The following is a 15341-nucleotide window of genomic DNA, read 5'->3' as shown; positions in this document are numbered from 1 at the left end:
TAAGAGCTAAATGATTTATGTCAAGTTGCAAAGGGGGACGTATAGGGATCCTATACCACCACCACCGGTCCCCACCACCAGAACCCTCTACACCACCGCCATCATCAGTAATCACCACCACATGGTTGTCATTATTAGAAAGAGAGTGTGTGTTGATGGTGGGCCTATGCACATGGTGGCGTATAGGGTGTTGATTGAAAAGCACATGTTTTTTTTTTCAAAATCTCCCTTCTGAATTGAACAAGAATCGTACGTAAAATGATTGATATGCGATAAATATGTCGGGAGGGTTTTATATTTACCCCATTTCTACTCCATTACTAAATTAGTCATGCTGACGTCATTGGGTTTTTTTTTCTAATGATGATAGTAATAAGTACATGATGGTTGGATGCTTTTCACTTTTCACAGTTTCCCATTACCACCAAAACATTCGTGTGGTTCAATCAAAGATCTCTTGGGCCTCAATGATGCTATGCTGGCTGAAAACAAGAAATACCAACGTACATCTATTATTTATTTATATTATTTTATTAGGAAGTAGTATATGAATATAATAAACAGAAAAAAATGAAAGTACATTGCTATTTCTTTTCATTTGACCCTATAAAATGAAGAATAAAGGTAAAAATAGTTTAGACTTACTGGTCATCTTTTGCAACCCGATAGTATTTTTCTGCATGCTGGCGTTGACCAATAAGTTGAGCGAATCGCTCATCGTGAGTAATTACTATCAGCTGAAAATTCTCCTGCCCTTTCCTATCTTCCATAATTCTGGACAAAAAAAATTATAATATAATCCAATTACTGCAGTAAAAAATTCAAAAGTTAAACGAAAATAAAATTGTACCTTACGAGAGCAGCAGCAAGACTTTCGGCATTTGGAACATCTAAATTGGTGGTTGGTTCATCAAGTGCAAGTATTCCACAGTTAAGGCAAAAGGTTTCTGCTAATGCCAATCTAATGATAAGTGAAGCAAGCACCTGAGACCGAATGAAAGGGGATTGGTGAAATTACGGGTTTACCCTTCATTCCAAAATACAATGGGAATGGGCAATTAGAGATGATGGCAGACCTTTTGACCTGCACTGCACCTTCCTCGCATTTCAAGCTCAGCGTCACCAGTTTGCATAACAACCTGAACTTACAATCACACCCATAAACATTAGAGTTGGGTTAAAAATAAAATGAGATATACTTAGCAACATACTTTCATTTCATTTAATTTTATTTTAAAAAAAGTTAGGAATTTACCTTGTAGCTATAAGACCTTGTAGCACCACCTTCAGCATCTGAATGGATACTAATGTAATCAATATCCTGCCCTCTGTACGTTTGCTGCCATAATTCTCTTATAATTTTATTTATTTCTTCCATTTTCATCGCGTGGAACCGCATGAGTGCCCTATTAGGATGATGAAATAACATCAAAGTATCAAACCAAAGCCTATGTTAGTTAGAACTTAGAAGTAAACATAACAATCCCTAAACCATAATCACATAGATCGCCATATGACTCACGATCCCCGTTCCGAACGTCCCGTTCCCAAACGGGGTGCGTTTGCGTTCCAGTCAGTGGCCGATTCGCTGTCCGATACGGGTACCCTGCGATCCCGTTTAATCTTCAATTCGGTCATGGAACCATGAAATCGGCGATCCGGATTGCTCAGAAACGTGATTAGGATCGCCAATTTTGGACTTGGGGTCGCCGATTTTGGTTTGAGCGGGAACTTGCTTATCTGTGAAAAAACGTTTGACGCTACGATAAAGTTATCGATCTCATCGATTCCTGGTATGTTTCTTCGATTCCTATATCCGATTCTTCCAGTGAATCTCGATTCCAATAATTATTTAAGATGCCTCTTATCCCACATCACTACTCACCGGTTCACCCACATTACTCTCTCTATTGCTCGGTTCTTTTTCTGTTACGCTTCTTCATCACAGACCCTTTCCAATATACTCTTTCTTTATTGATTTGTTTGGTGTGAAAATGGTATTTGGCAAATCTTTTAACCGCACAGAAGATAGTGAAACACAACCACCACCTTAAGCTTTTGTTGATCTTGAGAATGAGGACCAAAGAGCATCAGATATAGGTACATCAGGAAGCAAGAAAACGAATGATAAGGATGCTAGCAGCCTCTGTTGGAAGAAGTCACTTTTACTGGTTCTGGAACTGGTAAAAATGCAGGGGGACAAAGATATGGATTTGCAACCACTGCAAAGTCCAGTACACAAGCTCCTATACCAGAATTCACACACATTTCTTTGGGGCTCAACCTGGGAAGACCGCGGAAATAAGAAGATGTCCGGTTATGATTAAGGACCAGGAGAAGCTACAAAGACTTTTGAGCAAGGTTAAAGAAGCCGAGAGCGGAGGTGTTTCAAAATCTTTAAAGAATTCTATACTTTCGAAAAAAGCAACATCAAGAAAAGGAATTGAGGAATCTTTTGGTCTTATGGAGCGAAATGTGGTTGACATGAAAATAATTAGAGGATTGTGTGCTAATGGTATCCCGTTTAACATCTTGCGGAATCCACAATTTATTGAAATGCTCAATGCACTCAAGAAGGCACCGGAGAGATGCAAACCTCCGTCTAGTGAAAAAGGAAGAACCGTATTGTTAGATGAGTGCATGAGAGATGTTGAGCAAGACCTAACCCAAGTCAAAGTCAAAGATACTTGGTACACGCAAGGGGTTTCTATTGTTTCCGATGGGTGGTCTAATGTCAAACATAAGCCACTCATCAATGTTCTTGCGGTTAAATTGCAAAAGAGCCGACAAATTGGTTTTCATTCACAATGTGAAAAGAAATAGGTTAAATTGCAAAAGAGCCGACAAATTGGTTTTCATTCACTCTAATATTCGACTCCTATCTCGTTTCTCGGATTCATATAGAGCGGGCCCATACAAAAAGTGGGACATGAATCCCGAAAACACTTACATTGAAGGCTCAAGTTCACGATTAGAAGAAATGCTTTGGGAGAACTTAGATGAAGACGTGGAGAATGGGCAAGGAAAAAGACAACGCGTGGATTGAAGAAAACTTTTCTGTTAAATTGTTTTTTTGGGAATTCTGTTTTTTGTTTTTTAGTGTTGGAAACTTGGAATCTGTTTTGATGTGTTGCTGGAGAACTGTTTTGATGTATTGAAGTGTTAGTTTATTACTTAACTGTTTTTTAAAGTAATTTTGCTGGGAAATATTAAAATTCTGTTTTTTGGTTTCCTGTTAATGTGTTTTGAAGTAAAATATGGCTGGAACTTTTGTATTAACCATGGGTACAACGTACCGAAATACACGATACACCGTATCGGAACGTACCAGGACCACCCGAAATGAACCTACCCCCGCCGTATCCGATACGTCCTAACTGCCGAATCTCGTTCCCGTATCGGACCGTACCGCGAACTATGTGACTATGCCCTAAACCCTAATTTATATTATGGCTTCAAGAAACAAAAAACAAGCTATGAATAGAAAAACTCACTTGTCAAGTGCATTGTAATATTTATTCAGATCCTTGTTCGCCATCTCAGTAGTCTATTAAAAAAAATACAAAAAAAAAAGAAGGTATTATCTTCATGGCACAATGATAAGTAAGAGAAGTTTGTTGACAAAAGGGTATTATCACCTTGAGCTTGAGTAGCTGATCAAAATGCCGTTTGTCGATTTCTTTATATTCAGGATTTTTAAGATCAAGTTTATTCTTTGAGATAGCCTTCTGATATACAGCCAATGTACCATGGCACTTGTTCAGCTGCAAAATAAAGCAGAGAATTTTAGAATCAATTATATGATTCCATTTCAAACTATATTATAGCATGTTACTTTCATTTGTTGATAATGTATGTAGTTTAAAAGAGCCATCCAATTATAGCAATGTCCTAATAAGAAGAAATGGAAGTGAAGTAGGTAGGTAGGTAGGTAACTGAAACATACCTCAGAAAGAAGCCTCTCTCTTTCTTTAGTAAGCTTTCCAAGATGAGCTTCGGAGGCAGAAATGCCACCCATGGCTAGTATTCTTTCCTCCAGGGATTCAATCTCAAGAGTACACGCCTCTACTTTCGCCTTTACCTCTCTATACCTCAGATGGTCCTCAATATTACGTTTTAAATTATCTTGATTTAGCACCAGCTTTTCAGTTTTGCTCACTTCAGCTGAGATTTCCTGATTTCTCATTTTGTAGTTTTGAAGCTTGGAATTTTCTACATGCAGTTTTTCTTCCACATCTTTCAGTTTGTCCAGGATATTTTCTTTTTCATACCTGATAGGAATCCAAGAATACTAGACATTAGACAGTAACAACAAAATGACAAATTTACCCTTGAGGATCACGGAACTTGCCATTCAATCTTGGAGATCAGTTTATCAAGCATGTCAACACCCTGATGAAACTTTCTTTTCAGTTCAGCTTCTTCTTCGTATTCTTGGCTGAGTTTTTTTTTCTTATTGTCATGAGCACTTCTATATTTTTCCATCTCCTTGGATAAAGGGCCAACAGACTCTTGTAAATGCTGAAACCAGATACAACGAGAAAACATGAGAAATATAGCAATGTAATGTACTTGATTTGTTTATAAAACCAAATTACCTTCATCTCAATGTCAAGTTGATTTGACTCTTCAGCTATTTGCTCAAGCTCCTCTTCCAACTTCACTAGATTCTTTAAGCCCATCTCCGATTTGGTTTTTTGTTCTCGCTCAAGATGCCATCTGGAAGAAACCCTTTGAAAATTAAGCTCCAGATCCCTTCTTTCCTCTCGTAACTTTTCCAACTCTCTTTCTGAGTTTTCCCTATATTATATTAAACCAACAAAGCAACATAGAATTTATTTATAATTTAATGCATGAAAGAAAAACCCTTATGCCATGTCTTACTTACTACATAATAGAGTTTGTATATGCAGAATCATACTTTGTAAATTCAGCAGTACGAATCTCACGTTGCATTTCTTCCTTGGATTTGACACCTACCCCACACAAATCAAGTCTCTCCTCCAAGTCATTAACTTCCTGCTGCAGCTGTTGTATTTCACTAAGAATTCTGTCACACGTGTCTACGGGTTGCATCAAAGATTCAACTAACTCCTTATCAGAACTTATTTGAGCTAAAACACCCAAGACCTACATTGTTTATTTTAACAATAAGTTCAATTTATTATTATCAGAAAAAAGAAAAAAGAAAAAAAAAAAAAAAAAGAATTACATCATCAAGAGCTTGAGTTTTTTGGTCCAACTCCTCTTTCAGCTCGACTAAACTCCTCTCTGCAAGGGGAATTGATTCTTTGCAAATTTTGTTGTATTCTTCATACATTAATCGAAGTTTTTCCAATTGTTGGAAGTTTGATTCTGCTTCTGAAGATTCCACAGCTAACGATCTCATACGATCTGCAGAGCTTGCAGCTTTGACTCTTTGCTGAAAATTGAATCCAACAATAGGGGTGTTTTGGTAAAAAGACAATGGAACTGATACCTCATTCAAGTAAACATTCTAACCTTTTTAACAAAGTCGTCTTCTTCTTGAGCTGAGAAAGGACGCTCACAGCAAGGGCAAATATGATGTGCACGAGCAACTCGTTCAAAAGGATCAAACATTTGTCGCATACCATCAGCAATGTTGTACTTGCTGTCTCAAGTCAAGGGTATTATAGTAATTAATTAATATCTTGAGTTAGTAGTTTCTGAAATGAAAAAAAAAGTTGAAAGAAGAGAACCTTTTGTGGACATCCCTTTTTTCTTTAGCTACATCCAAGACTTTGACATATGATTCAATGTTGGCAGAATTCTGACCCAGAGTTTGAAGCTTTGACTCAATAACTCTCCTTCTAGCTGCAATATAACCGAAATCATTAACAATTAAGTTTCTAAAAAGGTGTTACAAAGACTTATCCTTGTTTACTGCACCTGGTTTCTACAAGAAAACTCTTAAGGGCATGTTTAGCTCTAGTGGATTCTGGCAGAATCCGAGGGAATTGGAGTTTTAGATTCCATTCCATGGCGTGTTTTATTGCCATATTGGTGGAATTCAATTCCGTTGAATTCCATGCTTAATAGATTTCACCATCATTAGGGGAAGATGGAAGGAATCAATTACATTCTTTCGTTCTTTTCATTGGAAGACCAAAATACCTTCATTATACATGTTCTATATAACGAAATAAATAAAAATAAAAAACTTAAGAACTATTCAATCTTGATTATTGAATTTCAGTCCATTTCTTGCCAAACAAAAGCATGACAATTACAATTCCTTTGAACAGATTTTACTCCTTAAAACCACACATCGTTACTTAAAATTAATAGTTAATTTAACTCGTTATTTCACTAGAAGCAAAACTAAGTGCTGATGGAGAAATTTTCCTTTGATATATATATAACTTCTAAAGCTTTTATGAAGACTTACAGTCTTTATCTTTGTTAAGCTTGGCCAGGTTATTGCTGACATCTTGTATTTTTAGTTGCATTGCACTAACATCTTTGTCAGCTTCACGCGACTTTGAGTTCAAATCATCATACTCAGTTGTAAGCGCCCTGCACTAAAAGCTAATCATCAATACAAATTGACTATTAATAAATGTAATCAATGTTATAAGTACCATAATATTGGAATTTTGGGGTCATTAAAATGTTGGGTTGGGTACTCATTCATATTAAGCAAACCATATAATGATATAATATAGTAGGTAACTCTCACAAAACCCAATTTTTAATTTAGGTAATGTGTTTTTTGTGCACAGTTGTAACATAATTCAAGGCAGTGTATTTTCATCATTTTAGACGTATAGCAACATACTTTATATTTCTGTCAATTATTAATGATATATATATATATATATATATATATATATATAGATAGATAGATAGATATTCTAATTTGTGTATTGTATCAATGTTCAATATGATGATGATTATAAAATTGAAAAAGTAAAGGAAACACAACGTAACCTTAGAGCTTGAGAGACTTCTTTCTTCAAATCTTTGTCCAGAGGTAGCCTCCCTTTCAAGACTCCTTTGATTTTATTCTTGTGTTCGTCTAGACTACAAAGCAAAAGACATTGATATCATCAATGAGTTTATATAAAATAAAATGAGGAGCATAGACTTCTTACATTTTTTTGTGTTTTTTCTTGTGACTTTCCAACTCCCTTTTCTTTATAGATAGTGAAAATCTCTCTTCCGCATCCGCAGCCATTTCGTCTTTCTCATCAACAAGTTTTTTAACTGCAATTGCAAGAGATTGTACCTCTGCTGCCTTTCTCTGTATTTTAGTCTCAAAATCTCCTTCGGTAAGCTGCTTACTCAATCTTTCAACCTCAATACTCTGCCAATTCCAAATAACCCACAAGTGAAAAAGTTTTAAAAAAAAATGGAATTGGCTTTTACTATCTCTTGATTCTTGAAATGTGAAAGAAAGAGAATTGAAGTATTACAAGGCTCTTTTCTTTCTGATCAATCAGACGCAATTTGTCATCAGAAATATCACGCTCCAATTTATCACGCTCGTTTTCTTTTTCTTTTTTTCGGGCCATTGTGCCACGCTGTATCAAGTTACAAATTAGTGAAATCCTTTTAATGTTAGTGAATAAAACAGCACCTAAAGAATTGCATTACCTGTATCTCTGACTTAGCACGCTTTTCAGCCTCAACATTTTTACATCGGTCACTTGAATCACTGTAAAGATCCCATGCTACCCTAAGCTCTTCATCCATAGATTTCTGAGAAAACAATCATTCCAAATTATATTAATTACAACATACGATGACAATTATGAATATGATCAATTCATTGCAAAAAGATGAAATTCCAAAGGCTTCGGAAATTAAAACTCAACTTTTGCCATAAAAGAAAACAAGTGTCCCAAGAATCATGGGTTTTAAGGTCTCTCAGTTTCTAAATCATGTGCTCTATAAATATCCTCTATTTTAGAAATGTTTTTATAGCTTTATATATACCTTCTTCTCATCTAAGTTACGCTCAAGATCTTTCAATCTTGACTTTAGGCGACTTATATGATTTGAAACAACATCATTGCTGAAAGGAGTTTTTGGAAGAGAACCCAGATTGTGTTGTCTGTAAAGCTCTTGGATTGTCGAGTCTCTCTCCTTCTTCAAGGACTCATAAATCTAAGGCAACAAGAGCAATACCAATTAGTAACAATGACCAAAATTGGAGGTTGAATATTGTAAAAAAAAAAAAAAAGCAGTATCAGTGTAGGATAAGAAGATACTTCAGCTTCCTTCTTAAGCTTGCCGACTTCCCCATTGTACTTATTGATTTGTTGCTGAGATATATTTCTTTTTATCTCTAAGTCCTCAATGTCCCTATTTGACTTGTTAATTTTATCTTGAAGAACTGCTATCCTTTCATTAAACTTGTCATTCCATTCCTTTAAATCTTTGTCAGTATCTATTAAATATTTACCACATAATTAGAACAAACAAAGAGAAAATATATAACTCGTAAAAGAGCCAATTAGGGCATATCCAACACAACACCAAATCCCATTTTTTACACCACTTTAATCCAACCCAGCACCATTTGTTGAACCAAAATGGTGTAAAGGAATAGTACAGCACCAAATTTGGTAATTTGGTATTCCTTTACACCACATTTGGTGTTGAATTTTCATGTGTTCAAATTGGTCTTTCAAGTTTGATTTTATTTCTAGTTACTTTTAACGGATACTTATATTTTAAATGCAATAATTGTTATTTGTAACATTATGGTATATATTAAACGGATATTAATTAATCACATATATTAAATTTAATCTTTATGTTTTAAATGTATTTAAAATTTTAAATACCTTTTACTATTTGTTACTTGTAATATTATGGTATATATTAGATGCTTTAATATAAACATATATAATAAATTGTTACTTGTAATGTTATGTTATATATCAAACGGATGCATGACAAATTTGTAAAAAGCTAATAAATACCCATAACACCATTTTTTGCATCAAAATCATGTACTATTGGGTGCAAACAGTGATTCATCTCCAACCCATTTCTACACCAAAAAGAATATTCCTTTTTTTCTATCTTATATAGATTTTCTATAGTTCCCCTTATATTTACTAGTTTTTTTATAATTTATATGTAATATCTGTTACTTGTAATATTTTGTTAATAACTTAACATGTTTTATATTAAAAACTTTTGTAATAATCATATATATTAAATTATTACTTGTAATGTTATGTTATATATTACACTGATGTAAGAAAAAAAATGTTAGAAGCTAATAAATATAACAAGAATTATAGAATATATATATATAAGTTAAAAAAAGGAATATTCTTTTTGGTGTAAAAATGGTGTATTGGGTTAGAGATGAATAACTGTTGGCACTCAATATTACACGATTTTGGTGCAAAATGGTGTGGTGATATGGGTTGGATATGGTCTTAGAGATTGCTGATATAATTAAGATGCTAAATTACAAACCATCATTCTCTTCTCCTAAATCTTTAAAACGCTGCTGTTGCTCCTTAAACAAAGCGCTTCTTTCAGCAGTCTTGGTGGCAACCTGGTCTTCAAGCTTACGTTTTTCCTTCAGTATAGCTTCAGTTTGACGAATTTTCGCATCCACATCTTGAATATGTCTATCCAAGTCCTGCATTTTACTCCCCAGTCTTTCTGATTCTTCATGATCTTGAGTGATGCTTTGTCGAAGCTGTAAGAAGACACCAAAATCTAAAGTTGTTGCATTGAATCGGCTATCTTAAACATGGGAAGAAGAGATATAAACCTTGAGTGCAGCATCTTTCAAAATTTGAAGCTTCTCTAAATCCTTCTGAGAAAGCTTAATCTCTTGAGCCTGATCCTTGTGAAGCTTTTTAATAATCTCCAATGCCTTTGTATATCTTTACACGGAATTTACAACAGAAAGAGGTGTAAATCATTACTCAAGATAACAGTTGTAGTAACAATGAAAACAAAGAGCCAAGTTAGAAACATGTAATTCAAGGAAGTACCTTGTAGCTGAGAAGATGTCATCAAACTTCTTTTTCAAAGTCGAAGAATCTTGTAGTGGCCAATTGGCCTCATCTTGGTGTACAAATATGACATTTTCAAGAATGGCTTTAGAGACACCCATAAGAGCAGGAATTTCACGATCCATGTCTGCACAACGATAGCTAAGGCAAACTTTCTGCATTTACACAATAATAGAAGACTGTTTTGAGCATATAATTATCAACATACATGCACCAGCTGTGGTTCACATAACACCAAAATAAATTCTATTAGCAAGCAACTTTGAGGAAGTTGAACAATACATTAGTAAATGACATGGTTGACTAAAATCTAGCAAATAAAGACCTTAAAACAGTTATGAAGATACACAGCTACAGTTCCAAGTGTTGAGGGATCATTTAAAGTACCTCTCCAGTGTTAGGGTTTATTGTCTGCAAAACACTCTCAATTGCCTTGTACTCCATCTTTGAAGCCTTCTGAGTCAACTGGAACGATCTTATACACACCACGTCTTTACCTGCTGCTGTCTTGAAACGCAGCTTTATTTGGGCCTTCGTTTCTGTTTCCCCTGCAACCTACAACCCCCCATTTCATCCACTTAAAAACATTTCATAACCATTAACCACACCTACATAAGTATATAAGCATTTCAAGGCCCATTTAGCATAGCTTCAAATCATCTTCAGGCTATTCTCATTTCTCTTTTCAGACAAACAATGAATACAAAGTTTTCATGTTAAGAGGTTGTATATGATGCCTTTGCAAAGCTTTCGGTATGTTGGATTTGATTAAAAATTCGCTTGTTAGTCAATTTTGAAACCATCACACAGCTTGAAAACCAGCTTACAAAAAACAACATACATGAATCCAGTATTAATAAACATGTTTGTGTATGCATAGAGACAAATAGAAAGAGAGAAACCTTGGGATCATGGATGAAACTCTGACCAGACCTAGCATTTGGTGGCAACTCACCCGTACAGGATAGCTTTAAGCACTCAATAATAGTCTGTAAACCAAACCAACATGTTACAAACGAACATCACCAACAAACACACTTCAGCATAAGTACACATAACTTTCGATGAACCCTACTTAGTAAATAACCAAAACACATCAACCGGTAAGTTAAATACAAAGAGTATGACGTATAAAGGTTTCAATCACTCTATCAACTAAGACCTAGACAAATTAATCCAGTTCGAGAGGGGAAGATACAAAGGCGTTAAAATAGAAGAAACGTATTACAGTTTTTCCGGCACCGTTAGCACCGACGATGAGCGTTAACGGCTTGTAGAAGGTGATGACGTTTCGGTTCTCCGGGTCGAAACTTCGGATACCTTTTATCAACATCTTGTCTACCGTACTCATTTTGAAACCCTTCCTTTCGTTTTCCCTCTTTCTGGTTGATTTACGGCTTCACTAGTAGAAATGAATCAACAGAAGATACTACACGAGCACATGATAGGGCATCCGAGTGTGTGATTCAATAGATTGAGTTCGCTAACGCCGGCGAAGAGTGATGGAGGTTGAAGGTGGTGGTAGGGTTTAGGAATTCCGGTGAAGGAAGCGGGTGTTTGACTATTTTTAAAAAATTCTCGATTTTACTTATTTATAGTTGTAAACAGTTGTTGGCTTGTTGTAAATGATATTGGTCCGCGAGTTTTTTTTTAGGCCCCTTTGATTGGTTGTGTGTGTTCGGTAAAGTGATGTCTGGGAAAGTGGGAAAGTGCTGCATGAGAAAGTTTTCTGACTGAGAAATAAACCATGTTGTTTGATTGTACATCTGATTGACTGTGCTGAATGATGAAAAATGACAATATTACCCTGCTGTTCTATACTGTGATGGATGAAGTTGCTGAATAATTATAAAAACTTACAAATTGTCATACAAAATCAAATTACATAATAATCATTTAAAATCCAAATAGAATGCCGATTAAGTGTTTTTAGTTTTTTTTTTCAAGTTAATGTCGTTATTCTTTCTAGCAATTTTAATTTTTTTTATAACTCAATATGCAATTTTTGACTCGGTTTATGTCCGATAGTGGTGGGATGGATGAATTTTTTCAAAATATATTAGGATGATGGTAGTGTTGTCTAAAGAAAATAAGAACTAATCCAATAAAAATGAATTAAAAAAATTAACTAAAAGAAAATAATAATCCAATAAAGTAATATTTATTAATATATAAATATTATATATTTATAAATAATATTTTTTAATATATAATAATCCAATAAAAAGAATTAATCCATTAAAAAGAAATAAAAAATATTTAAAAGAATTTAATAATCCTATAAAATAATATTAATTAATACATAAATATTATATATTAAAAATGATATTTATTAATATATAATAATTCAATAAAAAAGAAATTAAAAAATTATTTAAAAGAAATTAATAATGCAAGAAAGAAAAAGAGGCAGAGTTTGGGGCACAATTGTCTTTCCAGTCTATTCAGCCAGAAAGATATGGTCTTGGAGCTTTCTGGGAAAGACATATCTTACCGGGAAAGACCTATTTTTTCGTGCATATCAAACAGTCTTTCCGGTCCATTCAGCCAGAAAGATATGTTTGGACCTGGAAAGATGTCTATCAAACGGGTCTTATTTATTACATTACGAATTGTCAACAAAAATAGTCGCACAATCTTACATTAGGAATCACCAATATCGTAATTTGTTAGTTGTAAATTTCATAATATTGAAAAATATGGTCTTCGATATTTCGATATTTATAGGGGCGTTTTGCAACTACTTTAATGCTTTAAATAATAATGACAAATTAAATTGTACAAATGTTGGGTGGATTGTGAAGACTTTGGTGATATGGTCTAGAAAGGGTGGGTTGAATCCAACATAGAGCAGTGGTTTTTGGCAATTTGTGAAGTTCGAGAATAAACTTAAAATATTAAAGGAAACTATAAAGGATTAAAATATTAAAGGAAACTATAAAGGATTAGAGAAAATGGTGCAAAAGTGTCCATGGTGGGTGGGTATAAGAGAAAAAACAATTGCAAGGTTCATGATTGATAATGGGCTTGGTTATTGAAAAAAAAATATTTAAAAATGGTTGTGTTATAAGTATCTTAATCATTTTTACCTTCAAAAATCAATCAAATCAAAATTTTGACATTTGATTTGACATTATTTTTTTTTTCTTTTTTTGTCTTTTGTTGTTTTTTTTGTTTTCCAATTTTGTTTTGTTGTTATTTTTAATTCTTTTTTAATTTATATTATTATTATTATTATTATAATTATTGTTATTGTTGTTATTGTTATAAATTTCGCACAAAATTTTAACATTCGGGCGACATTATAAATTCGAACGGTTATATAAAATCGGTTTTTAAATATTTTTTATATTTTAATGTTAATATTATTATTTTTATAAATTTCGAACAACATTTTATAAATCGGACATTATAAATTCGAACGGTTATATAAAATCGGAAGTATTGTATAATGTTCGTCTAAATGTTTTCAATCTGCATAACACATCATGCAATTGTAATACCGTACCAATTAATATCCATAAATAATAGGGACAAACTTTGCTTTTGTTCCGATTTTATGTAGCCGTTCAAATTTATAATGTACGATTTATAAAATGTTGTTCGAAATTTTTAATAATAATAAAATATAAAAAAATATTTAAAAAACGATTTTATATAGCCGTTCGAATTTATAATGTCGTCCGAATGTTAAAATTTTATGCGAAATTTATAATAATAATAATAATAATAATAAATTAAAAAAGAATTAAAAACAACAAAAAAACAAAATAGGAAAAAAAACAATAAAAGACAAAAAAATCAAATAGGGTGTGGAATTGGAAAATGATGGGGGTACTTATAGAAAACCTCATTTAGAAAACCTTATAGGAATCGAAAAGATAGAAATGAGTGATATTCATTTTATAAAGAAATGTTTTGTAAGTTTGATGGTGTTCGGATTAGGACTATAAGGCCTAGTCATCGGTTTCAAACTTGGTCGATGGCCCAACACAATATATGCTTGATTGATGTTTTCTTTCGCGTTAACTAAAAGATACTACCTCGAGCCCTATATTGTTCGGATGGTGAACAAACTTGGTGAGACGAGGTATTATTTTATCGATAGGTTTAATGCATCGTTCATCACATTGATTATAAAAGTTGATGATCTTATATTTATTAAAGACTTCAAATTGATAGGTTAATCGGATTTTAATATAACATTATTGTGAAATTGTTGGCTATTGTGACCGACAACGTTGTAGCTTGTGGAGCATACATACGACCTTTATAAAGGGACATTAAAATTTGGATGGTATGTAAATTGTGAATAGAGTCATTACGTTAACTTTTTAGAATAGTCTATAATAATTATTTTATCAAATCTAGCCACTTTTTAAAATGGAAAAATGTTGCTATAGCATAATAAAATCTTGTAATTTGTTCGATATGGTCACTAATTTTTTTTCTACAATAGATCACTAAAGTGTTAGCTCTCAAATAGTGGAAAGATCAAAATTCATCCCGACTTCATGGTTACAATTAGTTTATGTGGCTTTTTTTAAATTAAATAGTAGTAATTGATCTACAAGGCTTTTTCCCAAGTGTCAAAGAAGAAGAATAATGTCCTCGTGCACAAGCTATAATAAGAGACGTGGAAATGGGGAGATTCTAAAATCAGGTTTCACTTTACATAACTCAAAATGAAATTTAAAAAACAAAAAAAAAAAAAAAAAAAAAAAAAAAAAAAAAACAACAACACAAAAGCTTTGAGTTCTCCTAGGTATTTCATCGAACGGGTGGCAGGTCCATGAAAAAGTCTAGCAAAAATATGAGAGGTGATGATGGGCAAGGCCTTACCCAATAGCAAGTGATTGTTACATGTCTTGCATACATAAAATGGTACGACACTAACACTCTGTTCCCGATATCAAATTAACGAGAAAATAAAGGAAATTGGTGGAAATGAGAAGAAAATAAAAAAAATTGGTGTTCCCGAGTTTCATTAAAGGAAGGAAGTGGGGGGAAATAAAATGATCACTTTCCCTCCTAATTTTTCTTCCGATTTGGGAGGATGAAAGAAATAACAAAATGATTAATTTTCCTTCCGTTTCTCTCCAACTCGGGAACACAAAAGAAATTTTTGTTTCCCTTTCCTTTCTCTTCTTTTCGTTTATTTTGTTACACTCGGGAACTAGGCGTAAGAGGGAACAAAGAAAGAGTTGTTTTCATAAATTCGCATAGTACACTTTTACCTACCTAGTGAATAGTGGGTCGATGTTATTATAAACACTAACATTTTACAAAATGTTAAACAATGTTCCTAAGGTCAATTCATTCTACAGGATT

The 15341-nt window shown here is 33.4% G+C and overlaps 1 protein-coding gene across 1 annotated transcript; it reads right to left on the bottom strand.

Moving 5' to 3' along the window:
* Positions 1–250: 250 nt before the first annotated feature.
* On the bottom strand, positions 251–11592 carry RAD50 (DNA repair-recombination protein (RAD50)). The gene is made up of 27 exons (XM_079054852.1): positions 11239–11592; positions 10913–10999; positions 10398–10565; positions 9990–10165; positions 9764–9878; positions 9460–9688; positions 8235–8413; positions 7960–8130; positions 7618–7722; positions 7437–7544; positions 7116–7327; positions 6952–7044; positions 6410–6537; positions 5721–5835; positions 5503–5632; positions 5213–5422; positions 4922–5130; positions 4599–4800; positions 4352–4521; positions 3947–4271; positions 3639–3764; positions 3495–3547; positions 1256–1406; positions 1077–1139; positions 851–984; positions 646–774; positions 251–482 (listed from the first exon to the last, which is right to left on the bottom strand). The coding sequence occupies exons 1-27, from the start codon at positions 11359–11361 to the stop codon at positions 443–445; spliced, it is 3951 nt and encodes a 1316-aa protein (XP_078910978.1). The 5' UTR covers positions 11362–11592; the 3' UTR covers positions 251–442.
* Between the last annotated feature and the right edge of the window lie 3749 nt (positions 11593–15341).

This window comes from Lactuca virosa, chromosome 6 (genome assembly GCF_052849685.1).
Source record: "Lactuca virosa cultivar CGN04683 chromosome 6, Lactuca_virosa_CGN04683_v6, whole genome shotgun sequence".
In the NCBI taxonomy this organism is placed as follows: Eukaryota; Viridiplantae; Streptophyta; class Magnoliopsida; order Asterales; family Asteraceae; genus Lactuca; species Lactuca virosa.
Note: the sequence above shows the minus strand (reverse complement) of the source record. Positions and strands in the feature narration are given on the sequence as shown.